Raw genomic sequence first — 26277 nt, 5'->3', positions numbered from 1 at the left:
ATTTGTAGCTCCTAATTGCACTTCAGGTTCAATGAAAAAGCACTTATGGATGCCTCCAACAAGGAGGATTTAGCTGCTTCATTCCTCAAGCCACTTCCAAATACATGAACTGAGAGCTGGAGAGATTTTGACAAGAAAAAGTTCTAGTCTTGAATGGTTGATGGGTTTGTTATGCATTAACCTGCTGGTAGGTGGAGTGGTAGGAAATGACCCTGAATGCACATCACCCAGATTAAGGAAAGAGTAAGAGAAAGAAATAGGCTGGCCCTTAAAAGTAGCCGTTTATTATGCCATGCTAAGAAGGAGCAGAGGGCATAAAGAACACTGCAGAAAGACAAGGACCACCATACTTACTAGGTACTTGTTGGAGAAGACAGTGGGTATTTCACAAATTCTGGCACACTGAAGTTGCCAAGTAAAATAGATACAAATTCAGCAATGATATATGCATGAGCTTGAGCTGTTTTTCTGCTGTATATGGAAGAGCTCAAACTCATGATGGAATAACAATGCAACAACAGCACAATCGAAATCAGATGGAAAGATGGTCCATTTATCAGCTGAGCCAGAGCAGATGCTTTCATGTCCAAGTGGCCACCAAAAACTGTTTCAGTCCTGGCAGAAGATCCTTAAAACCTTGGAATGACACAGCTGTGACTGCCTCTAAATGATCTTTGAGATTCGAATGGATCAGGCTGTTTACAGAGCAGTCTGCATGGAATGCCATGCTTCAAATATACTGCTTTTGATAGGTATCTTTTCCAGGGGATTTCTAAAACTAGCACTGCTGATTACACTCATTTTAATAATTGTAGGGCAGGTCATGTATTTTGACCTAGTCCTCGTGTCTTAGAATAGGCAGAGAAAACATGTTCCTACAATCACGTGCGAGAGCTTGGCCTACCATGTCTTGGAAGAACACAACTCTCTAGAGAGCAATGTTGGGTAGAAGCAGTTTCTTGGACAGTTGGCCTAACTTTCTGAAAAGATAAAGGTAAGAACGATCTGGAGGTGTTCTCTGACTTTCAGCTAAGGGCAAGCTCCACTTCCCAAGAAGGAAACTAAGACTGTTTTTGCAATTGGCTCTTTGGGCTGCATTAATCACAAACCTCTCAAATGGGCCAAGTTTCTCTGCCTTTGCTTTGTGCCATAGTTCCTGAGCTAAGCACGGAGAGTTGAGTTCTGAATTTTGAGCCCTGATCAAGAACATGAAAATGACACACTCTTCAGTGGGGCTTAGCAAATGTTGAAAAGCCCGCTATTTCTAACTTCCAAACTTCTGCCAAGGATTTGGGCTAGGCCTTCAGCAGCCACTGGCAATCAAAAGACTGTTCAGCAGAAGAGGTCCTTTGCTTTTGAAAATGAATCCAAATTGCTAGCCCACATTGTTGCAGAGAATAACCTCTTTCAGTGCCTTGATTTCCTTCCTATGTACGTGCCTTTGTTTTCTGATCATCCGTTATCCAGGACTTTAAGCATGACAGGTGTGCAATAGGCAGAGTTTCATATAAGCTCAAGACCCCAGCAGAGTCAGTCTGTCATCAGACTTTATGTCTCATTAAACCTCAGGAGAACATTTCAGAGTAGGTGAATGGCTTCAAAGCCAGTGCAGCAGTGTATCCTCTCCAGGTTTCAGACTGACGTTTAAAGGAGATGTCCATGGTGCTGAAATCTAACTCCCCCAAACCATGGACAGTGCCTTTAAATGTTCAGTCTAAAAGCCAGAGTGGATGCACTGCCCCACTGGAGAAAGTCTTGTCTAGAGTAGCCATCTTTACTCACCTGAAGATGAGGGTCCTTAAAGAAGACCTTCCGATGAAAATTTCCACAGGTAGACTGAATGCATAGCACTGGGAGTTGAAGACTTTCTTCTGTCTTTTCATGGAAAGGATTACATCTTTGAGTTAAGGATCTCATGAGTTGAAAGGGTACTTTTGGAGCCTACTTGTCCAACCCATAATTATTGGGGAAAGGTGACATGCCCTGAATCCTTTATAGTTTATGAGAATTTGTTGGCCCCTTATTAGCATGTAGCTGAGGCCATAAGGAAAAACCTGAGATGTCCTTGACCATCCCCAAAGCCTCTCAACCCAATGGACTGAAAAACAAGGGGACATTCTGTGCTTGCTGCTCATGGCCAAGAGAAGTCCTGACATCTCAGGTCAGCTTCTTGTTATTGGTACTGCTCACCTTTCCCTACAACAAATGAATACAGCAGCTGGAGGATGAAGGCCACCCTCGTAGCATTCTTGTTCACCTTGTCCTTCACTATCGTCTCTACCATTGTTCGTGATCAGCCTCAGGAACTATGCGGAAGGGATTATCTAAGAGCCATCGTCAGCCTCTGCCGCTCTGCCTTGATTAGGAGACACACTCGGATCGTGTACACGCAGGAACTCTCCGGTAAACTTAGAAGGTGATTTCTCTGTCTCTTTTTGGAAAGTGGCTATGAAAGTTTGCGTAGGAGTGATGCTTCCTGGTGGTTTGGTTACTGCTCACCCACCCCACCCAGGTGTGGCCAGGCTTCCTAAGCATGCAAAGGCTGGAGAGAAATTTTGCTCATGGTGAGGACCAAAAGAGCAGGGCTGGAAGATCAATGAGTTTCAGGTGGCACCAGCTGCCGCTATGAGCTCTGGTGTTGGCAGGGCCCTGGATCCATGCTGGTTCCCATCTGGACTTCCGAAGGGGCCTCCATGGTGTGAACTTATTTTCGGCATTGGATATTGAACCATGGATCATTCTTGAAAAGTTCAGGCTGAAAACTGAGTGCAAGAGAGAGAGTGAAGAGAGATGATACAGAAACTGTGTAGGAAATCAAAATGCCATGATTGATCAGGTCTCAAGCTTTTAAGTTGCCTCTGTTTCTACCCTCACACACCCACAAATTAGGGCTGCTAAAATGAAAGAACAAAACAAAACAAACCCAAGAGTAGATGTTGGTATGAGATGACTGTGAATTTAGCTATGATCCTAAAAACAAAAGAGTATATGCAGATAATATTTGTGCAAAAATGGCTTTATTTTCCTGAGAGCAGGACTGAGGAAAAATGAAGTATTTTCCCCATACCCTCCCACCACAAAAGAAAAAAAAATCTGATCAATTTTGGTGCCACTAGATTTGAACCTGGGTCTCACTTTTAGGGAGCCATCATACGACTCTTAGCTCTCTTCTGCAGGAACTCCACACTGGCTGCCTCCTGAAGTTCAGACACTCAGCCTTGGGGGGTGGGGGCATAAAGGAGGCATTTCAGTGGCACTGAGAGGGGAGGAGACTGTGGAGTCCATTGATCCTGCATCCTTTGGCTTCTTTCCTCCTTCGCCCTCTGTATATGACTGAAACTATACATCTACAAATGCAGAGCAAGAGCAGCTGAGAGCCAATGATTCCTTCCACCTCTCTGCACTAGAGTTTGGAGGCAAGGAAGATCTCCGTAGGTCGGTGCCCTCACCTCCATGCCACAGTAGCTGTTCACAGTTTGATGCCAGCCCCGAGAAAGAAAAGCCCCATTGTTATGTTGGCATTCTGTTTTCATGAAGCAGGTGGCGAGAGAAGCAGGAACACTGGGACATCCTGAGCTGAAAGGGCAATGCTATCACCCCGAGAATGAATAAAGTTGACAACTAAATGCTGTGAAGTTGCCTGTACCTCACAAGATCTGGAAGTCTTTTGTGATTGGGACGGAGAATCCTATTGAAATGGAGTTCTGTTCCTCTGCAACACATTCCAGGGGGATTCTATCCATGTTCCCTGTGAAGTGAAGGACATGCTGTTCAATGGAAAATGGAAATATTTCCTAAGCTCTCAGGAAACTGATCAATAAAGCAAAAGCACAAAACCTCTCTGATTTGTGCTGGAAGCCATTCATTCTGACTGCATTGTGTTTTCATTCTAACTGGACTACAAAATTACGTTTTCAAGTCACATCCTTCTAGGTTCCTGTATCTGCCTCTTCATCTGGTCCCCGAGCTCCTATTTTATTCCCCTGTTTCAAAGTGCAGATCCTTCGCATCTATGTCTAATGTTCCCAATACCATTGGTACTTCATAACACTTGCCATATGTCTTTATATTGCCCTTGGGGCAGCTTTTTCTTAATGGAGAGCATTTGCCAGGGGCATCAGCAAAAGTAATGGGCAGCGTACAACCACAGATAGCAGGAAATGCATAGGAACTGAGGGGGGCTTGTGAATCGCTCAGGGGGAAACCATCAGCAATAGATGGCACAAGTTCTGTGAGAAACATAGAAACAGAGCAAGTCAGAAGGGACCTCCTGGGTCATCTAGTCTGACCCCTGGCTCCAGCCAGCTCCACTCATGACATGCCTACCACGTGCATGTCCAAAAGAAGGGCTCATCCGGGATTTGAACCCGGGACCTCTCACACCCAAAGCGAGAATCATACCCCTAGACCAATGAGCCAGCTGAAAGTTAAGGAAAGAAGACGCTTAATATTGGGAGGAACAGGGTAGTCATGGAAGTCCTGGGGGCAGGGAAGAGTGTGGACTAGGATGCAAGAGGAAATGCATCCTGAAAAGCTGTTTTCTAGTTACCAACCAGATCATAACTACCATTGCATATGGTGAAATATCAGCTTCTGAAATCAAGTGTCATTGGCATTTCAAACACAAGCAGCACACACGTGGAACAAAAAAACAACAACAACCCAAGGATGCAGGGATGATTGGTGAAATGTTTGGCATCAACACTGAAGGCTGTGTGAGGTTTTAGAAACAAGTGTGCTTCAGTTGAAATTTGCATTTATGACATGCCTCCAGCTGCAACTTATTTCCTGCAGGTGGCAGGCAAGAGTTTTTCAAAGGATTCTCTGAGCAATTCACGAATGCCAATCTGATTCCAAATTGAATGGAAGAAATTTTTTCACCGTCACTCCAGAGATGTTGCTTCACTGTATTTGGGAGCCAGGATCTGGGCAGCTCCATGGCTCCATCAGCTGGCCTAGCACCAGAATAATGACCCGTGTGCTTGCAGGATTAGCCCCAGACTCTGGTGCAGCTTCCAGGGCTTTCATGAGCCTCATCTGGGAGCCCCGGGAAGAGCTATTTAAGAGCAGGCTCTTCCCTCCAGAAGCTGCTTCACCAGTGCTGGTCCCTAGTGTGTGGTAGCTAGTCCCTGCATCTTGGATGCTTGCCTTGCCCATCATACCTGGCTGCTTCTGGATCCTGTCTTCCCTCCTGGTACCTGTTCCTGATCTCGTTGCCTTGCTGGTTCCTGACCCCTTGCTGGTGTGACTACGCTATTGCCTGTCGGATTCCACCTTGTCTTGCTTCATGACCTGCTTTTGGTTCTGACCTGGACTGTTCATGACACCAATTTTGGAGTTGTGATTTGACTCTGAACTTGCATTGCCTTGACTCCTGTTATTTGGGCCCTGGTGCCTATGACCTGAACCCTCAGATCGAGGCTGGAGCAGAAATGACCCTGCACAGAGCTTTCCTGCATCAATTTCATCACTTGCGTTAATTTTAGGGGGCTTTACACAATCTCCAGAGCCTCTCCTGTGCTTTCTGAGCATTTTCCTTCTACTTTTTTTTTGCTTTTTTAAGAATTGGAATAAGCTAGGCTCTGGCCATCATGCTAAATGGCATTGAAGCAGGCATGTGTATTTCTGCCCTTGTGTTATACCAAAAGTCCCCTTATGGCTGTATAATGGAACAGATCAGAAAGCAGGGAAAGAAAACCCAAAGAAGGAGTAAGAGAAGCACACTTACACCTGCAAAAAATGGAAGAAACAGTAACAGCGATGAGCTGAATTAAGCACCACAGGTAGAGAAGTCCGTATTTAAGGTGTCTGCTGCATAGTTTGCATCTCCAGCAGCGCCAGATGTGATGCCTAGAGGTGGCAGAAGCAATAGGTGTGGGGGCCTGCAGCAAAAAGGCCAAACCATTTCCCACCAACTGATGGTGCAAAATAAGCTGAACAAAACCGGTATCCACTTACTGACTCACTGCCCTCTGGGGAGGTTGGACTACTACCCCCTTGTCTTCAGCCAGAGATGTGGTGCTAGCTGGGGATGATGGGAGCTGCAGGCCTGTTAGGGAAATCTGTTTGCAAGCAGGCATGAGGTTTCCGGGCATTTGATGGGAATGCTACATGTAAACTAAAACTGAACCTGGGAGAAGGAAGCCTTGGTGGCCTCTTGCAAGGATGCCGAGACTTCCCCATGGTGAGAACAATGTGAGAAGTCTCAGCAGTCTTCCTAATCTTGGCGACTTCAGCATTGCTTTCCAGACTGAAAAGCAGCTATTCTTTCGGCAAGCAGCCCTACTGAACTTCTGGTGGCAGGATTTGGATACCTTGCATGAAAGTGGCCACTAGATGGCACTAGAGGATTTGGACCTCGTCGGTCAGGGAGTAAATTATGGAGGGAATTTCCCACAGAAAGGGAACAAAGTAAGAGTGACTTATTTACCCCACTTCTGATTTGGTTAATTACCTTCTCCTCACATTGGTGAAGTGGCATTCCAAAGAGACGTCAGATCTAAACCGTAAGTACGCTGGGGCGGAAAAAGAGGGCCAGGAATCCATGGTGACTGAAAGAGTCATTTCTGTTGCAAACATCCTGGCCCTGGAATCAGCATACTAAAAATAGTGGAGGAGGGTGAGAGAGCTTCCTGGGCATGGGCAAAGTGCCTTTCGGTCAGTGTGACCAATTCAGAAAAGTAGGCGTGTCAGTCTCATGCAGCACACATGAAGGAATCCTGTGGCATCTTGGCAATGAATGGCTTTCTTGTGGCTGAGCCTTGGTGGATGACTCATGAGGTGCAGGAAGTGCAGACTGAGTAAATTTGTTTCCGTGTGCTTAGGCCTCCATTTGAACCATGGATTCCTTGCCCACTACACATGCAAAACTAGCACAGCAATGCTAGGGAACGGGTGGTATTGTTGTCTAGAGCTGCTGTTGGGTTGGCAGATGGGTATTTAGCCCTTCTTCGTGTGGTAATAGCACAATCATTTCATGGCGTCTGAGACCTGGTCCTCCTGCATCTTTTCTGAATTCTGAAGCATCTCTCCATCCCTACCCCTCTATCCATCTTACCATCCTTCTCTTCCAACCAAGGATTACCATCCATTCTTTTGATGAAAAGGGTCATTTTCATAGTAAAGCTGTTAGGCTGCAGTCCTGTTAGTACTTAGGAGGGAGTCAGCCCTGTTAAAAGCATACAGGAGGATCGTGTTTTTATTCCTAAGGATTGTGCTACTTGAGTTTGAGCTTCTGGAGGATCTTTTACTGTGTACTTCTAACAGCATGACAGTAATAAAAATGCTAATATCTAGAATCATCATGTAAAGTTGAGTTATAATAACTTGAGGACCTGTTTTTTTAAAATGAATATTTGTGACTATTGTATTATTAGCATCTATCTTCTCTATTTTCAATGTTCATGCTGTGAATGCTGCATTTCATACGGGCAAAATGCTTTCCTTCAACTCAGCAGGCTTGGGGAAATGTCACAGTTTGCAGAAGTACAAAAATTATAACCACAATTATTATAGTATAATTAGGAAAAAAGCAAAACAAAACAAGTGTGCTGCCTCCCACCCCAGACCGTTAAGGACTGAACATCCTCAGTGGTTACAGGATGGGGATGGACTATTTTTTTGGGGGGTGGGGGTGGGGGAAGGGGATGGAAAACAGAATGGGATGAGAAATATAATGGAAAAAGTGGAGGAGGGTGTGGCTGGCTGATTGCCTGGAGTGGTGAAGTGCTTCCACTGCAACATTTTGTTGCAGTGCTCTGCTGGTGCCACCTTTCCCCATTTTCTGCTAGGCCTCTAGTGACAATTTCAGGCTGCATGATGAAAATTGTTCTAGCAGGGCGATAGAGGGACAGGACAGCAGAATTCCCAGGCATTTGTGAAATCCACCAGGCGTTTGTGAAATGGTAAGCAGCTCTTGACAGGAAAAGGAAAACGAAACGAGCTACATCGGTTTCAACACAGTGCACCTCTTGATGAAGAGATGTGGTTAATTGTGCTCCATGCATTTCACCTGAATAGTCCCTGCCTGCTCTTTGCACAGTCTGGTATTTTCTGTGGTTGAAGGTAAGAGCCAAAATGCTGGGTTGAATTTTGTGGTTCCTACTTCTGGGGCTCAATCTAAAGTGTATTTCGATGGAAAAAATCCTCCACTTTCCAGTATAGAAATGCTAGGAGCTGGAGGGTATTTTTTGTCAAAATATACATAGAATTGTACCTCTGCTCAGTTAACAGAATGCATTATGGTCACAAGTTGGGCATGGAAAAACTCAGAAATAGGAAGAGGAACGAACGGACAAAGGGGCAGAACTAGGGACAGGATAACAGCATGTGGGGTTCCACTGGGACTCATGTATGCTGCAGTGCGAGTATGCTTCAATGGTGCTGGTTTGGCCCCCAAACCTGTTAGTGGATACCAGAAGTCCTCTCGGCAACACCTGGAAACAAGAATGTTAGCCATTCTGCACATGCGCAAGGTACTTTTGGCTGGCTGTTGAGGTAGTCGCAACCAGTCCCCCTGCCTCTAGATGGTAATGCCTTCCAGACAGAAGGAATGACTTTGGAAATCCTTGTGGGGGCAGATGGAGATTACTGTGAGATCAGGGCAAGGTACTCTGCCCATGTTTGAAGGTACTTCTGAATGTCATTCTTGCTTCATCTGTCTCAGGACTGAAACACCGCCCCCACTCCGTCAGATGCTAAAAAAAATAGGTTCTGGGGCTTTGACCTAGCTCAAAGCTGAATTCCTGCCTAGGTATTTTGTCAGTTCATCACACAGAATGGGGGCTGAGACACTGACAGGGACCCTTGGCTAGGGATGCTGGGAGTTGGAGTGCTCCCTCAATCCAGGCTGGAGAATCTGCCCTTGAATTCTATATGCATGGCTGAAAGGCAGAAAATAGCCAACTTATTTTTTTCTTCTTTTTTCCTGTCTTGTCTTGTTTAAAAGGCAACACCCTTTACTTTGCAAAGGAGGATAAAGCATAAGCCTGCCTTGAAAACTGGAACTGGTGTTCCAAACCAAGGTGTGGGGGCGGTTGCCCAGCCAACCCACAGCACATCAGAATTTCATTTCCCTGAATCTGAAAATACAAGAAAAGGAAAGGAAAAGTCTTACAACCAACAATGGCTGGAGCTCCACCTGTCTCAGGGCCCAGGTATTTCGCAATCTGGAATTACCCAGCTCTGCTCCTGCTCTAGGGGAACGGGAGATGCCGATAAGTACAGGTGCATGGCAAGAGGGAGAAGAAAGTCACAAAGTGAACGATCTTTCCCTCCTCCCAACTGCTTCTCAAGCAGCAACACTTCAGTTCCACCCTTGTAAAGAATCTTCTCTTATATTTCAGGTGTTCAGCAGTAGTGCCATTGTTTATATACCTTTGCACAAGACATAACATCTTTGCACTTTTGGGGGAGTCTGGAGATTGGCCAAAATACAACGGACCTCAAAGGGAAAATCCTGAGGTGGTTGTATGGTGAACCCCCAAAACATTGGGAATGGATGTTTGCAGTGTCCATGGAATGCCAAATGACAGCTGTGAGGCTGGGAAGGAAAGCAGCGAGAGGGAGATGGGATGGAGTCCTCTGAAAAGGGTTTCAACTGGATAGGGGGATAGGCCTAGGTGCCTTCTGCTTGGTCCTTTTCTTTCTGCCCTGGGCCAGATGTCTGCTCTTCAAGACCCTGGAAAGAGGGCCGGGGTGTGTCATGTTCAGTAGAGAGGCAGGGCAAACCGCAGGTTGGTTTCTGTGTAGATGGTTTCTATATAGAAATCTATGTAGATTTCCTGGGCCCACCATGGAAAGTTTAATGCAGCAACAATAGTGAAAAGCAGCATGCTGGACACACAACAGTTGCAAAGGATCATCTCCTACCCAGAACATAGGGCCATAATCCGAGGCCACTCTTCAGCTCGCTCCACCAAATGAGATGAAGCAGATGGTCCCAAGAGACAGGGTCTTTCAAGTGATGGCCCCCTTCGGTGATATGCTCTCCACAGAGAAGTTCGCCTGATCCCTACCTTGTAGCCTTTTGGTTCCAGGCAATGTGCCTTTTATTTCCCAAGGCATTTTAAGAACGGGTACATCTCTCTGGATTATTTCTTATTGGCACTTTAACTTACTCCTTCTGAGTAATTTTACACTAGGTGGTTTTATTTGTTGTTCAAATGTGCCATCAAGTCATCTCCGACTGGTGGTGACTGCATGGGTGGCAGTCTTCCATGATATCCACTTCCCAACAGCGCTGCAGAGTGATTGGATTTTATTTAGCACTATTTTATTATTGTCTTCCTGCCATTTCATACCCTACATCCATGGTAGAAAATCTATGACACACATACCACAGTGGGCATGCAGAGCCCTCTCTGTCGGCACATGAGATAAGTCACCCCAACATCGTCCCAGCAGCCGAGCATCGGATAACACCACACATAGGGGCCATACGTATGCTCAGAAAGGAATAATGGCGCCAGGCAATGACATAACAGGGAGCAACACATTAGCCCAAGCTTTTGCATAGCTGGTCAGTGCGCTGCCAAGGATACTCGTATTTGATTGGACCAGCTGTTTTCAGGTTTGATTGCAGTGTTGGCATTCTGTGATAAATGAGTTTTGGGTTGCAGTTTGGGCACTCAGTCTCTAAAAGGTTCAAAACCACTGGGTTGGGGTTAGGAAAACAAGGTGCCCCGGTAGGATTCTGATGCTTGGAATGTGTTTAGAATGGGCAGAAATGGTGACCTGTGCAGAAAAAGCTACTCAAGGAAGGCTTTTTCAAAATCCCCCCTTTTCAAGGGTATTTTAGCCCTATATTAGGGTCAGGGGTGTGCACCAGGGTAGGGATAGGGTTAGGAAAATGAGGTGCCCTGGCATTATTTTGATGCTTGGAATGCGTTTAGAATGGGCAGAAATGGTGAGCTGTGCAGAAAAAGCTACTCAAGGAAGGCTTTTTCAAAATCCCTCCCTTTTCACGGGTATTTTAGCCCTATATTAGGGTTAGGGGTGTGCACCAGGGTAGGGTTAGGGTTAGGAAAATGAGGTGCCCTGGCATGTTTTTGCTGCTTGGAATGTGTTTACAATGGGCAGAAATGGTGAGCTGTGCAGAAAAAGCTACTCAAGGAAGGCTTTTTCAAAATCGCCCTCTTTTCTATGGAACTTTAGCCCTATATTAGGGCTAGGCATGTGCACCAGGGTAGGGTTAGGGTTAGAAAAACGAGGTGTCCTGGCATGGTTTTGATGGTTGGAATGTGTTTAGAATGGGAAGAAATGATGAGCTGTGCAGAAAAACTACTCAAGGAAGGCTTTTTCAAAATCAATACACACACACACACACACACACACACACACACACACACACACATTTCAAATATATATATTTGCTTGGCCTGGCTGTGAGTTATTTTTTGTGAACTAAAACCTCAGTTTTCACGTTTTATTGCAGAGTTGAGACTAAATGTCTGATAACTAAACACACACATCACTGTAGCCATCTGGGAGCTAAAAAATGTCTCACTGTGCCTTGTCATGTATATGCTGCCAAGCATTGTGGGAAACTGGAAATGGCAGGTGGGTATCCCAGGGAAGCATGTGTCAGCCGCTAAGGGCCCGTGAGGGAGTACTTGCTCCAGGATCCCACACCACCCTGCCCCACGGCAGGGTGGTATGGCTCCCACAGTTCTTGGCTCCCACGGTGGTGGGGAAAGCACTTATGTGTTCCCTAAACAGAAGATGAAATAAGCTTGGATGCCTGAAAAACCTATTCTGAATTTTGCTTATCTTGTTCAGTCACAAAGTTGTGCCCAACTCACTGTGACCTCATGGACAACATTCCTTGAGGCTCTCCTGTTCTTCATTGTGTCCTGGAGTTCACAAAACCCCGTGCCCACCACACCAGTGTCAACCTCTGCCGTCCCCTTCTTCTTTTGCCTTCAATTGTTCCCAGCATTAGGCTCTTCTCCAGTGAGTCCTTCCTTCTCATTAGGTGGCCAAAGCATTTGAGTTTCATCTTCAGGATCTGGCCTTCTAAAGAGCAGTCAGGGTTGATCTCCTCTAGGACTGACCGGTTTGATTGCCTTGCGGTCCAAGGGACTTGCAGGAGTCTCCTCCAGCACCACAATTCAAAGGCCTCATTTCTTCGGTGCTCAGTCTTCCTTATGGTCCAGCTTTCACAGCCATACATTGCAACTGGGAAAACCACAGCTTTGACTATATGAACTTTTGTCGGCTGGGTGATGTCTCTGCTTTTTAGTATGTCTAGATTTGCCATAGCTTTCTTCCCCAGGAGCAAGCGTCTTTTAATTTCTTGGCCGCAAGGAATTTTTGGTTATCCTATTTCTGCTTTTGCTTGTTGCAGGTTGCTTATAATGCTCCAGATTTTTTTGACTACAACAGCGATAAGTCTGAACATCCCTGAACATCAGATGCAAGGGCTGGGACTGATGGGAATTGCAGTCAAAGATACCTGGGCATGGTTAGGTTGAGGAAGTGTGGTCTGTGTGATGACTCACGGGTGAATCTTCCTGTTTGAACCTGCCCCTTCAAGGGAAATAAGGTGGAGCGGTTTTCCAGAAGTCTAGCTGGAGAGCACCCCCAAAACCAAAAGGAAAGAATGCAAAATTAGAACAACCCCCAAAGCAAAACATAAACACCAAACACGCACACATCAGGTAATCATTCCCCTTCCCTTTTCGTCTGAGATGTTCCCACAACAGGCACTCTGCATATGGCCAGAGACTACGTGCAACCCTTAGGCCCTTCTAAAACACACCCACCCACGCCAAAAAGCAGAGCAAAACAAAAACCCGGCGTCCAACGTTTGCTGCGCCACGCGGCACTCTGTCCATGCTCAGAACACGGCGTCTCTCGTCGGACCCCCTGCTGGATCGGACGGGGGCGAGCGCTGAGCCCGATCTTGGCAGGAAGCTGCGAAGTGAAAGCGCCTCGCCGCCTTCCTTCCCCGAGACGCGCCGCCCAGGCCGGGAGAGTCGGCGGGCGCTTCCGCGTTGCTCCAAGATGGAAGCTGCGCCTTGAATGCAGACGCGCTCCGGCATTTGTTGAACAAGCATACTGTTCATAAATATTATTTTTCAAAAGAAATGGAAGCAGAGCCCCGGCGCCGAGGCACCGATGGGAAGGGACGGCGGAACCTGCCTGCCCGGAGCCGCTGCGGTTCCCTCGCTGACTCCCGTGGGTAGGGAAGGCGGCCGCAGACCTGCCGCGGGGTGGGTGGCTGGCTGGCTGGGGGTAGTGGTGGAGGGGGGGAGAGGACGCGCCTAGACGGGGACCCCCGTGGGGGGCTTTGCCAGGTCGGCTGTACCCCCGTCCTCTTTTCTAGGGCGCCGGATCGCCTCCCCAGAGCCCTCGGGGTCCCTCCCGTGCTGATGCGGGGAGTCACTTGGCTGCATGGCCGTGCGTGGCGAAGGGCGCTTTCCGGGGGGGGGATCGCACCTGGGGAGGAAAGGGTTAAGTCTCCCCACATGTCGCAGCCCCCGTCCCAAACCGTCTTCTCTTGCTTGGTAGCTAAACTGGAACATCAAAAAAGGGAGGGGGAGGAACAGAAAAGAGTCACCACTCTGGGATGATTTGGGGACAGGGCGCGAGTCACTAGAAGAATGTATATTCTGTTCGCGAGGAATTGGGACGAGATTTGGGGCGGCCGGCTTCCCCCCTCCCGCCTCCCGGTGAAGTTGCAGTGCAGCCGGGACATTGTCCCACATCTGCATTTCCACCTGAATTTTTAAAGTGTGCACCCATGGGTGCTGGGAAGGCTGGTGGAGTTGTGGGAGGGTTTGCTGACGAAAAAGCAGCTGGGAATGCGCACCTGGGCTTCCAAAGCACAAGTGACGTTTGTGTACAAAGTTCAAACCTATGTTGGAAGGATTCATATGAATTTTAAGCAGTAGAAATAGTTATTGAAGCCCTCAGGGTCAATGATTGGAAAGGCTGGGAGTTGCACTCCAAAATCTCAGGAGAAGGGAGTAGGCTGGCATTGCTGGTTTCCACCCATTCTCACTGGCACCCCGGAACTTCTACCCTGTCCAGCGCTTAATCTAGATTGCCAAAATTGATGTAATAATACTCAGTGCAAACTGCATCCACAATGGAAATTGCCAGCACACAGTATCTTATGTACTGGATTCACATAAGCCTCTGCATTTGGAGACTTCTGTGCATCTCAAAAGCACAGTTTTATATTTATGCGCAGAAATTTTTAAATCTGTACTGGGGCAATACCTTGATTGGGCCAACCTGAATGTCACGAAATACCACGTGCACAAGCTTTGTGGTTCTCCATCAGGCTGGAAAAAGAAAACAAACAAGCAAACTGTTGACCAAAGGCTAGGAGATGCCAGAAGCAGCATGTCACAGGCAGTGCTTCTATCATGAGGCTCCCTTTGATTGGAAAGACATGGTTTGCTGTCAAACTGCCTTCTCCCCGTCTTCTTTTGGCCACAAATCTGCTGGCTGATCAACAAGCTGTTAGATTCCACTTTGCGCTTCTTGTTTAGTTGTGTCTGTCTGTTTTACTTGCCCTCTTTCTGCTGAAAGCTTCAGTAAAGTGTTTTTGAAAAGAATGATTAGTGTGAAACATTTCAGCATAGATTGAACTTTGCACAAAGAATGTCATATCTTGTTTTGCATAGTCTTTAGTCTGTTTACAGTTCGATTTCCCCTGGTATACTTGCGTAATTGGTTTGGACATTTGTAATCAGATGAATTGATTTCAAAGTCTGCGGAACATTTTGCTGTGTGAATGGTGTGATCTTATTTATTTATTAAAAAAAAGATATTTATATGCCGTCCTGTCGCAAAAGCCTCAGGATGGCTTACATAAAATATAACATAAATAAATTCCCAACCCACACTGGCTGCAGTTAAAAACATAGAAAAGACAATATCAAAACTTATTAAAATATTGCTGGAATAAAAAGATCTTAACCTGGCGCCGAAAAACAAATAACGACGGCGCCAGGCGGACCTCTCTGGGGAGTGCATTCCATAGGTGGGGTGCATCTTATGCATGTTTAGATGGAAAGCAGGCCTATAACTCCCAGAATTCCCCAGAATGCTAGGAATTGTCAGTCTCTTTTCTGTCTGAACCTGCATTAGGCTGCATCTTAAAACTTCCATCATGCCACAACAATGCTCTCTCTGTCTTTCAAACTCTCTCCCACTTCTTGTGTCTTTGTCAAAGCAAACTTTTTAAAAACTCCATTTTATTTTTATTTGTTCTGCCAAGTAGCTGATAGTTTTCCCTTCCCAGGACAGATTTATCTTCACTTCAACCCTGTGAGGAGGTGATTTAGGCTGTGCAAGAATGCGCATGACTTGCCCTGACCTCTGCCCCACAAAATTGATTAATATTCCAGTTTCACAGAAAGTAGTAGAAGGTTGGGGTATAATATTACTGGCACATTTTCCCCTCCTCTTATATTAGTGTGAACACCAGGACCAGTGGCTTATTTTTTTTTTTAAGCTGAACATTCAGGGAAGGGGCCTGAAATGTAAATTTAGCCATGCTCCTCAGGGATTCCTGAGCCCATTTTCCTAAAACTTTTAGCTTCTATTTTAAAATACTCATGCCTGTGACCCTTGGGATTATGCGGTGGTATGCTAAGGTGGTATGCTAAGGCCCATTCCACCCAGTCACCTACTAAAAGAAAGCCTCATCCAACATTCTGGTATTTGGGCCACCGACTTCATGGGTTAACCGACAAAGTACGGAGCTTGCACTGTTGCATTTTATAAAATGAATCTTAATTTTCTGAACATTTAATTCAAGAAGCTTCCTAAGTGGCTCGTGTTTATACCTTGGCTATTCAGCACTGAATTTCTCCCTTTTCTTACCCTGAACTGTACCACAGAATTTCTGGCTGCGGGCCTGGTGTGCTTTCTTTTGCATGTACTTCCTGCAGTGACCCTCTCATGTATGGCTCCGCACGCTCCCTTGCTAGTCCCTCTTGCAAGAAAGGTTTTTTCTCATCTTTTTAGCCTCACATGAAAAACCAAATCAGATTCTGCACCAAGAACTGTAGAATCTTCTCACTTGAATCAATTATGTAAGCCTCTGAAATTTTCTTCTGATGTTGCACAATTTCTGATTCATTTGGGGGATTATGATTGCCTAATTCTGCATGTTGCGAGAGGGGATGTGAGTGACCCTGTTGCCAGAGATATTCTGGTGCTGGTCATTTTGCTGTGTGTGTGTGTGCGTGTGTGCGCGCACACACACACAAAGATGTGGAAGCCCTGCCCTTAACCCCCAGGCTATGGGGGGCATACAAGTCTCATAAACAAATAACTCCTGAAAATCTCAACCAGCAGGCTCTTTGTTTTCTTCAGTCATTGTTCAGGCACTTTCAAACATACCTTTATAGCCATAAGGACTAGAAACATGCAAAATTATTTACAAAAGAGATAAGCATAAAAAAGGATGCTGAGATTCTCAAGACACTACATGGGGTGTTTTCTTTCCTTATCGCACTGAATCATAGTTCATTTGCAGCCTTGGGGGACTTCGATGACAATATCCTCTTATGCTAACCCCTTTGGCTCTCTGTCTCCAAGATTTCTGCCGTGCATAACCAAATCTTAACCTGCTTTCTGCCAGTTGCTTTCTCCTGCTCCTTACCTTCTGGGTATAAGTGTTTGAGAAGCCACATCTCGTCCCATTCAATGCTCAGACCTCGTCCAGAGGTTGCTTTTCTGTTATTTTCAGCCAGTGTTTTCCCATCAACTCCCACAGGCCGTTAGCCACCCGCCGAGCTGCATCAACCACACTGTGACACTCCAACCAGTGGCTGCGATTTTCCACCATGGGAAGCAGCAGCAAGACCCTGGATGAGTTCGCCATGCCAGAAGAAGTGCAGGGGATGGTGACGCAGCACCGACCCCGGATTGAGCAGCTCTTCAGGGTGGAACTGAATGTCCTGGGTGTCCTGCGGTCAGCAGAGAGTCCGAGTAGGGACCTCCAGGGGGAGAGGAAAATCTGGCTGCAGCTCCAAGGGCGCCGTGAGAACCTGCAAAGGGCAAAGGTAGCGTGCAGGGTTGGGAGATGGGAGTCACGCCCGAGTCTTCCGTGAAAAGCCCTTGAAACCCAATAATGAATTTGGAGTCACTGCCATGCCTTGGCTTCTGATTTGCCATAATCTTCAGCTTGGGAGTTGTGTTCTATTTTGGAGAGTTTCTCGTGGTCCGTTTTTCATCAGAAAAACAAAAGGGGCACAGCCAAAATGCTGGCGTTTTCAGCTCAAATGCTAGGCACAAATGCCATGGGAGATGCAGTTCCATCTTTTAAAAATCATCAAAACTGGAAAAGGGGGAATAGCAGAACCTCTGAGGGCCTGGTGGGGATCCCAGGCAGGCCAAAACAGCCCCCTGAACCTGAGATTCTGCACGCCTAAGCTAGAAGAAGCATCCAGCCCATCTGTGAATGCATGTAATTTCCTTAAACTCAGTTTGAGCTGAAGTAAACTAACTTAGATCTGAGGCTTTCTGAAACAGACTTTTTTGAGCCCCGGATTCTGGTTTTTTTTTTTGTTGGAGTTGAAGTCTTTGGCTGTTGGGTGGTCTTCGGCTGTTGGGCGGTATAGAAATTAAATCAATAAATAATATTAAATGTACTGTATAAATATTGCAAATTTTCCCAATAGCCCAATGCCCCAAGCAGTTGCATACGTATCTCAGAGGTACTTTATACATATGTAAGGACATTTTGACATGCTGAGCAGATTTGCAGAGATTCCATCCACCAAGCACCCCACAGATGATCAGGTCTCCTGCCTCCCCTTCCTCGTCCACCCTTCAGGTATCCCATGGGTCCACTGAGGTATTCCTACTTCCTGCCACTGTTTGTGCTCCTCCCATCCTGTGCTGCAGCTGCTCATGGGTGGCACCTGAAGGGAGCTGCTCACCTATTCACTGCTTGGCCTACTCTAAAGTAGACCAAGCAGAGAGTGCTTCCTGCATTGGGTGCTGCTGCCTCCAAGCAGCTACAGAGCCAAACTGGGCGACTGGGCTCAGCCAGTCGCTGGTCGACAGCTAAGGTGACCGTCGCTTGGTGCCATGGTTGCTAAATGAAAATCTTTGCACTGCCTTGGATATCCACAAGCCCCCATTTCAGGGGATTGCAGGTATCCCAGTAGGACTGCACCTATAGTTACTTATGAATAAGTACATTTATATGCTTGCAAATTTATATATGCAAGTAAATTTATATACTTGCATGCTGCTCGCGATTCCAGCAGGAATCTCTAAGCGGCTTACATTTTGTCTTACATTCCTGGAGTCATCCTGGGGAGACTCGCCTACGAAATAAATCAATTACAACATTGAGATGGGCTGAATTTGGCCAGAATTGTGTCCGGTTATTCTGTAATGGCTATAATTAGTATTAGGAAAGAATACTAATTTCCATTTCAGAATGGGAAATTATGCATGGAAAAATGAACCGGTGGGAAATTTGGCACAGACGTTATCCTGTGAAAAATGCTTTGCCGTCGCTCTGTGTGAATGTGGCATCCCATGCTGGTATTCTGTGTTTTCCAGGAATACATCAAAGGTCTCTGTGCCCCGGAGATGAATGAGGAGGTTTACTACCCCAAAGACATGCAGTGTATCTTTTTGGGAGCTCATGGCTTATTCCTGGACTGCCTCATCCAAGGGACATCTGCCCACTTGACCTTTCTTCGCCCAGGCACCTTGGCGATCTCAGGCCTGGCTGAAGCCTTCGTCATGGCTCAAAGCCGGATACAGGAGTTTGTGGAGAAACACCAGAAGAACCCCAAGTTGCCAGAGGAACGGGAGGCCCAGGTGAAGCGGGACTTCCGGGAACTGGTGGAGGCCCACGATGATAAACATGCTATGGACCTCTTGATTCTTCCCACCTCAGTCAAGGAGGAATTGCTCAGCTTGGTGAAGGAGGCTCAGGACGAAATCCAGGAGCAAAGTCAACGGAGTGGGTGTTGGGGGCCACAAGGCTTTGGGCAAGGTTGTTCACTGGAGTGGGAAACTGTCACTGTGGGAGGTGGCAGGCCTCAGTCTCCAACTGGGCCTCCAAATCCCTTCGGCATGTCAACAGGGTCCAGCAGGATTCAAGAACAAAGCAAAACCAGAGACTCTAATGCTGACTTGCCCTCTTCGGGCTTTGCGAAGTCCCAGGATGCTCTGCAGTCGCAGTACTCCGTAATGCCTCAGGATATTAGGGCCAGCTTGTCTGTCATGGCTGGTAGGCTTGAAGACCAAGCTCCACCTCAGGCGCCAAGAGTGGACTTTCCCAGAGTCTCTGCTGGGACTGAAACGCACAGCAAGCCCCAGGACTTCCCGTCTGGCTTGAATTTCCCCCAGGGCTGGCCTGAGGCAGCAAGTGTCCCGGAGTCAGTCCTTCCGAAGAGTTTTCCCAATCCCGTTCCAGCTTTACAAGCCATCCATACAACTCCGATTCTCCCTGGTTACGCAGACCTAAGAGAGTCTTTGGAGGACTGTCCAAGGGAAGGCACGACAATGGTTTGCACTAAGGAATCAAATACTGTTAGTTTACCTGAAGAAACCAGTGAGGAGGAGCCATTATCTGACGTTCTGCTGTCCTCGTGGACAGAGAAGGAGTTCAAAATGAGGCTGAACTTCTTTAAAACTATGGGTTATGAAGAGCAGGTGGTCAAGCAGATACTCTTGGAGGGTGGGGTGAGGGAGGCCCCATCAACTATCTTGGACAGGGTCCAGATGGCAGAAGCAGGGCTGTCCCAGAAAGAGGACCTTGTCCTTCCCCCGAAGGAGCCCGGGGGAGGTGAGCTGGGGCAGAGTGGAGATGAAAAGGATTACCTCAGGGAACTCATCAAAGAGGCCATGGCCAACTGTGGCCACTCGCCCAGTGAGATCCCTACAGAAATACCCACAGATGCGCCATTGGAGGGTTTGCTGAGGCGACTTAATGAGAGAGGGGAACACCAGGCCGAGGGACAGGGTGCAACAGGGCCCCCCGTGGCAAGAACGGAACGTGGAAGGCAGTTTGGTGTCCAGAGGGCAGCCATCTTGAATCGAGAGGCGACTTCTCAGAGGAGCCCTTCTCATGAGAGAGGGCAGAAGAACAGGTCACCTTTCCAAGAGGCCACCCGTGTATCACCGATCCACCAAGAGAGTTCTGCGTTCCCCACCAGTCCTTCTGGGGCTAATCTGTTCACCCCATCAGAATCTGAGGGCACCCAGTTGGCCGAGGGGACCAGTCTTGGACCCCCCCACCAAGGGGCTGTTTCTACAGTAACTGGAGCCCAGCGGTTTGAAGAGGCTCTCCAGACCCAGTTCAAGCTCAACCTGGCCAATACCCCGGGGAAAAAGAACCTCCGCATGGTCATTATTGATGGGAGCAATGTGGCCATGATGTGAGTATGGATTTGGGTGGAGCGGCTTGGTAGGTCTTCCTTCTGTGGACCTTGGTTGTTACGTTTAGGGCAGCTGGTTTCATACTGCTCCTCCCTTAAGCTACACCAGAAGAAGTTCTGGTGCTTCTCAGAGGGCACTCCCAGTTCAAGGAGATTTACCTTCTAGCCACCTCCCTCAACCAACTGGTTATAAAGGTTCTGAAGGTGTGAACAGCTCTGTCAGTTTGCTACTTGATTCAGTATCACGTAGATTATGTTGCTGCTAATCTCCTTCTAGGAATTCTGCCAAGTGCCTGATAAAGGAAGGGCCGTCACAGTAGCGCCAACTCCTTTGACTTCTTTATTGAGAATTTTTCTGCTGGGTTTCCTGTTTACCTGTGCTACTGTTACTCGGGTGACCCAAGGGATTCCCCCAAGATTCCATGCTGGGGAACATGGGTGGGAGGGTGCGGTTGTAATCCTGTCCTCTTGCAGGGTTGTGTGCCAGTCACTGGGTGATCAGGATGCTGGATGAGCTGGATCCTGGGTCTGATCCAGTGCAGCTCTCTTAGATTTAAGCTGTGCCTTGAACCTCGGACTACCTCCTGCTGTCTTTGCAGGCATGGGCTGAACCAGTTTTTCTCATGCCGGGGCATCGCTCTGGCTGTGCAGTATTTCTGGGATCGTGGTCACCGGGAAGTGACCGTCTTGGTACCTGCATATCGGATGGAAGAAGACTCCAATGTGAGAGGTCAGAGGGGGGATGGGCTCCCACCTGTTCGGTCATCAGAATGTTTTTAATTGAGTTTACATCTGGATCTATTTGCCCATGAAGGAAACCAAGAAAATGTATTTTAAGGGAGACATTCCTGCCTTTTTTAAGGACGGCACTACACGCTCCCTTGCTGCAGAGGAGGGACTGTATAAATTAATAATGCAAAATTAATTAAGCATTGCTAAGAAATCTGCCATCTGATTGACCTTCCTTGGTGCCTTCTAGATAGCTTCAGCTACACATCCCTTCTGTCCAGCTAATGACTGCCGTTAAGAGCCAGTGTGGTCTAGTGGTTAGAGTACTGAACCAGGACTTGAGTGATCGAGTTCTAGTCCCCACTCAGCCATCATGCTCAGTAGGTGACTTTCAGCCATTACAGACTTTCATTCCAACCTCACAGCACAGGGTTATTGTTAGGATAAAGGGGAGAGGAAGATTATATAATTGGCTTTGCAAGAAAAAGGGTACGGTACAAATTCATCATCATCCAGAGGGCACCAGGTTGGGGAAACCTGGATTAGTCAGAACATAGTATCCCCCTATTTTTTAATTACTTCTTTGAGGGGTCTTCAAAATGTTTCTGCACTTTTAAAAACTGTTTATTGAATTTCAAAAACAAATTAACAAATTACATCAGTTTCCTACATAAGCACCTTCCTTTGTGATGCATTTTTCTCAGCATCATACCAACGTTTTAATGCCATCAGCAATATTTATAAATATAATATATTTATAAAATATAATTAAATTTAAAGTGCAGAAACTTTTTGAAGACCCCTCGCATAGCCTTGCCTCTCTCCCACTTCCTCATTTCATCTTCCTTGCAACCCTGCAAGGTAGGATAGACTGAGAGTGATGAGCTTCATGGCTGAGCTGGGATTTGAAACAAGCTCTCCTGTGTCAACCAACACTCACTGCAGCTCCCTTCATCCCTGGCTGTGCTGGCCAGGGCTAATGGGAACTGTAGTCCAAAGCACTAGGTGGGCATCAGGTTGCCTTTCCTTACACCACCCGAGGCTGTGTGTGCCTCTTTGGGACAAAACCTCGCTGGAATCGGGGAGTCGCATCTCGGTGGACATGGTGGGTCCGGGCTGTGATGCTGTCAACCCCGGGAAGCGGTGAGGAGGCTGTGAAATGCGACATAGGCCTCTGTGGGCTGTGATGCTCAGTGTCTCTATTGCTTTTCCTCCACTGTCCCTTTCCCCAACCACAGAGCGGCACTTCTTGGCTGAGCTGCAGGACCTGAGCATCCTCTCAGTGACGCCATCGCGCAAAATCGACGGGAAGGGCATCGTGCCCTACGATGACAGGTCAGCACTGTTCTCTGTGGACCGTTGGCACACGTGACGGATGTTTCCCCATGTCCACGCAGGCGGGCGCCTTCCTCTCCCCCAACTTCCACCTCTTCCTTTGCCGCTTGCTCAGCTGATGTGAGTCATGGACTGCAGGGCAATAACATAAAAAGTTTAGACAGGGAAAGTCCAGTGATGGAGAGCTGAAACTCAGAACAGCTGTGCTAGGGGAAGTGGAAGACTGATTTGACTGAGAGCTAGAACGCCACACGGATATGAAGAAACCTGTGCTCCCAGGGCTGAGACGGGCAATTTTAAGGGCTACACCAGTCATTTTTGCCCCACCTCACCTGGATTCCCACACTCTTGGGACCATGGTAGGGGTTACTGCATGTGTGTGCGTGTGTGTGCGTGCATGTGTGTGTGTGTGTGTGTTTAATGGCTGCATGAGCACCAGGAAGTCAAAACGGGCCAAATTAGCTTGTTTTGGAGCCCGATATAGAATGTGATACAGGTTAAATTTAGCTTCAGAAAAGCAGAACTTGGCCTGCTTAGCACTCCAGACCTCTTAGGCAGCCACTGAATTATTTCCAGTGACAGAGGCTGAACTGGGAACAGGGAGGTAGCAGGCACTGCCTGTTTCCCACCCGTGAACCAGCAGGAAAGGAGAGTTCTGAATTCTTTGTGCACCAGAAAAAAGACGGATTCATCCATCTCTATAGAAAATGCAAATGTGCATCTGTTTGCTGGTTTTGGGCTGTTACTCTGCTTTTTAGAGGACTCCAAAAGACTGGGAGGGCACCTCTTTTGGGAAGCATAGTCTTCCTCTGTGAGACTGGTGAGGATTCTTGTAGAAATAAATCGAATGGGTTGCAGTCTCCATTTCTGAGCTTCCCAGAAGACATCAGGGTTGTCTGTAGGACTTCCCCAAATCTGTTTTTGACTGCACGTCATCCCGTTATATATTGGAAACATTTCAGTTCCACCTTTCTGGCCACTAACCATACAATCCTGTGCAAGTCTACTCACAAGTAAGCCCCAGTGAATTTTATGGGATTTATTGGCAGGTAACTACATGGGATTGCAGCTTTGGATACCCAGGGTGGCTAAGATGAAGGACATTTTTAGTACAATCCTATGCATGATTAATGAGAAGTATGTACCCTTGTTTAGGATTACAAACAGCTGAGCTGTACTTGGTAGATACATCAGTCAGATTCTGTACTTGGTAAAGGTAAAGGTTTCCCCTTGACATTACGTCCAGTCATGCCTGACTCTAGGGGGCGGTGCTTATCTCCGTTTCCTAGCCGAGGGAGCCAGCATTTGTCCACAGACAGTCTCCGTGGTCATGTGGCCGGCATGACTAAACACCAAGGTGCACGGAACGCTGTTACCTGCCCACTGAAGTGGTACCTTTTTATCTACTTGCATTTGCATGCTTTCGAACTGCAAGGTTGGCAGGAGCTGGGATGGAGCAACAGGAACTCACTCTGTTGTGCAAATTTGAACCGGCGACCTTTCGATCTACCAGCCCAGCAGCACAGCGGTTTAACCCACTGCGCCACCTGCAGTCCCTTCTGTGCTTGGTAGATATATCAGATTCCCAGATCTGGTCAGAAGAGCTCCACCCCCATTGCTGGGGATCTGTGCTTCCATCATCCCCATCCTGCCTTACAGTGGATGCAGAAAGAACCATGCTTATCACTTCTCCAAGCTTGGAAGAGTGACCTTGGAGGAGGGGTTAAGCTGGCATTGCTGGAAGCTCCTGTGCTAGACACCTACAATCAATCTCTTGCTTAACTGCAGAATGGGTGGGAAACCTCCGGGCTTCTCCCTCTTTCATAGGAGGCTCATAATCTACTGAGCTCCAATGTTTATGGGCACTGAGCCTTTCAGGAGAGAACCAGATTCAAAATGGCCGCTCGGGTGGAGTCATTTATCTGTCGTTATCAAAAGAGTCCGCCCACTTAAATGGCCAGGGTGTATGAGAGATAGATCAACACCTACATCTCTACAGATCAGGGATGCTTAGAAAGGGGAAAGATTTCCTTGACTGTTTGTAAAGGTTTCAGATCATTTCACACAAGCTGGGAAGCGTTGCTTCTATTTATTCCTTCGCGCTGATCTTGGGCCATCCCCTCGGGTTTCCCCAGGCTGGGCTTTCCAGATTGCAAGACACCGGATACCTCAGTGCGCTGATGAGGTCACAAGTGCCCTGAAGCAGGAAATGACTCTGTGCGCCATGGGGACAGGGCTGGTGTGGGGCGGGGTGGGGTGGGGGGAGTTGCCAGTGTGATCTTTTAGTCACAGCGACGGACAGATGCAGAAGGGGCGAGTCCCAGACAAAGGAACCGAAGTTGCCTGTGGTCACTGAGGCAGAACGAGAGGAAAGTGTTCTGCAGCTCAGTCGCCACACTTGTTAACACAGACTCATGTTACACCCTGCTGATTTTCTTCCTCACAACTGTGAAGTGTGATGTGTGAAGGGGTCAGTAGCATCACTGGCTCAGTGTTCCCCTGGGTGATACCGGAAGTATCATCTTTTGGAAGGCACCAGTCTTGGGAAAACTGCAGTACGTGTTGTGGCAAAGCAGTGGCTTGGACCTGTCTCTTCTGCCAGAGGCCAACATGTCATAACCTGTTTGTGTACTGCCTCGGGGTGGATATCAATACGGGAAGTTGTCGCAGTGGGTCTTGTGCCCCAGGGGTCCTTTTGGGATGGATCCTGGCTTTCTCAGTGGGGAGATGATACTAATGGTGGATAGGGTCCCCCAGAAGACAACTGGCCCTCCCCTGTAATGTAAAGGAGAGATGGGGGGGGGGCTTCCTGGGTGCCATGCCCAGTTTGAGGGCATGGTCCAAAGAGGCTTTGAAAAGTTCCAAGGCTAAACGGAGCATCTGCCCCCAGACCCTGGGCGACATGCCAAGCTTCTGTGGGCAACCACTGAATAGAGAGGACTAATCTCCTATTTAAAATCTGCCGTTGCTCTTTCTTTCCATGTCTCCCTCCCTCTTCTCGCTTCACCTCCCAAAGAATCATGCTCAGGCTAGCAGAACAAACGAACGGCGTCATCGTCACCAACGACCAGTTCCGGGATCTTGCGAAAGAGTCCAAGAAATGGATCCGAGTCATTAAAGAAAGGTGAAGCAGGATCCTTGGATGTGGGATGGGGGGCAGATCATACAACAGAATATCCTGCTGTATGTAGAAGCAATGAATTTGTTCTCGGCCCAAAGCTAGGACACCTCTGAGAACAATTCTAGTGTGCCCTTTCTGCCGATGCTTTGAATATATGGGATGAGATGGTAGGATGCCATTTAAAGATGGAACTAGGTGCCTCAAGTGCTTCCTGAAATAGGTATAGTCCGGGAATGACTGTATTTATACAGCCTTCGCTATATCTATTTAGATGCCAGATCAAAACCCTTGTCTTCCGGCAGGCGTTTAATTCTTCGTCTCTTGTTTTGATCATAAATTTACTGCTGACTCTTTAAGATTTAAGCTCTGGGTGCTGTGTAAGCAATTTTACCCCTGAATATTCCCCCCCTAGAACCCAGATCTCCCATGTTCCCCAGTCCAGCACTCTAACCACCAGATCTGCTGTCACAGGATGAATATTTATTTTTTATTTATTTATAACTTTTGTATACCGTTCCTTATGCATGGCATCTCAGGATGTCTTACAATCATTAAAACAACCACAATAAAACAGCAATAAATAACAATTAACCAACAAATTCAAATTAAATAAGTTAAAGCGACTGTTAAACATTAAAATTTAAATTAGTTTTTAAAATAACAGTTAAATTACCTGAAGGAGCGCTTGCATCCATATATGCCCAGCCGCCCCTTGAGATTGGC

General features: G+C 47.3%; 1 protein-coding gene, 1 long non-coding RNA gene and 1 other non-coding gene across 7 annotated transcripts in view; 1 reads left to right on the top strand and 2 right to left on the bottom strand.

Moving 5' to 3' along the window:
- Positions 1–4346: 4346 nt before the first annotated feature.
- TRNAP-UGG lies at positions 4347–4418 on the bottom strand. The gene has a single exon. It is a non-coding gene; the product is annotated as a tRNA-Pro (tRNA).
- An 8450-nt stretch (positions 4419–12868) lies between these two features.
- The window catches only part of LOC123028418 (protein KHNYN-like), a 16838-nt gene continuing 3429 nt past the window's right edge, over positions 12869–26277 (top strand). The window contains exons 1-6 of one of the 4 annotated variants that reach the window (XM_044440185.1): positions 12869–13183; positions 16739–17027; positions 18541–20369; positions 20969–21099; positions 22337–22433; positions 25450–25557. In XM_044440185.1, the coding sequence (XP_044296120.1) occupies positions 16809–17027; positions 18541–20369; positions 20969–21099; positions 22337–22433; positions 25450–25557 (2384 nt within the window). In that variant the 5' untranslated portion in view covers positions 12869–13183; positions 16739–16808. Of the gene's footprint in view, positions 13215–16738; positions 17028–18540; positions 20370–20968; positions 21100–22336; positions 22434–25449; positions 25558–26277 lie in introns of all 4 variants that reach the window. The other 3 variants (XM_044440183.1, XM_044440182.1, XM_044440184.1) reach the window with 3 other exon arrangements.
- The window catches only part of LOC123028421, a 6249-nt gene continuing 667 nt past the window's right edge, over positions 20696–26277 (bottom strand). Inside the window, exons 1-3 of one of the 2 annotated variants that reach the window (XR_006415682.1) lie at positions 26228–26277; positions 22366–22565; positions 20696–21063 (exon numbers count right to left, since the gene is read on the bottom strand). This is a non-coding gene — a long non-coding RNA (uncharacterized LOC123028421). The remainder of the gene's footprint in view (positions 21064–22365; positions 22566–26227) is intronic. The other variant, XR_006415681.1, reaches the window with a different exon arrangement.

The sequence above is a fragment of the Varanus komodoensis genome, unplaced genomic scaffold (assembly GCF_004798865.1).
Source record: "Varanus komodoensis strain SLA01 unplaced genomic scaffold, ASM479886v1 scaffold368, whole genome shotgun sequence".
Taxonomy (NCBI): Eukaryota; Metazoa; Chordata; class Lepidosauria; order Squamata; family Varanidae; genus Varanus; species Varanus komodoensis.
The sequence above is the reverse complement of the archived record's forward strand: the minus strand, read 5'-3'. Positions and strand labels throughout refer to the sequence as shown.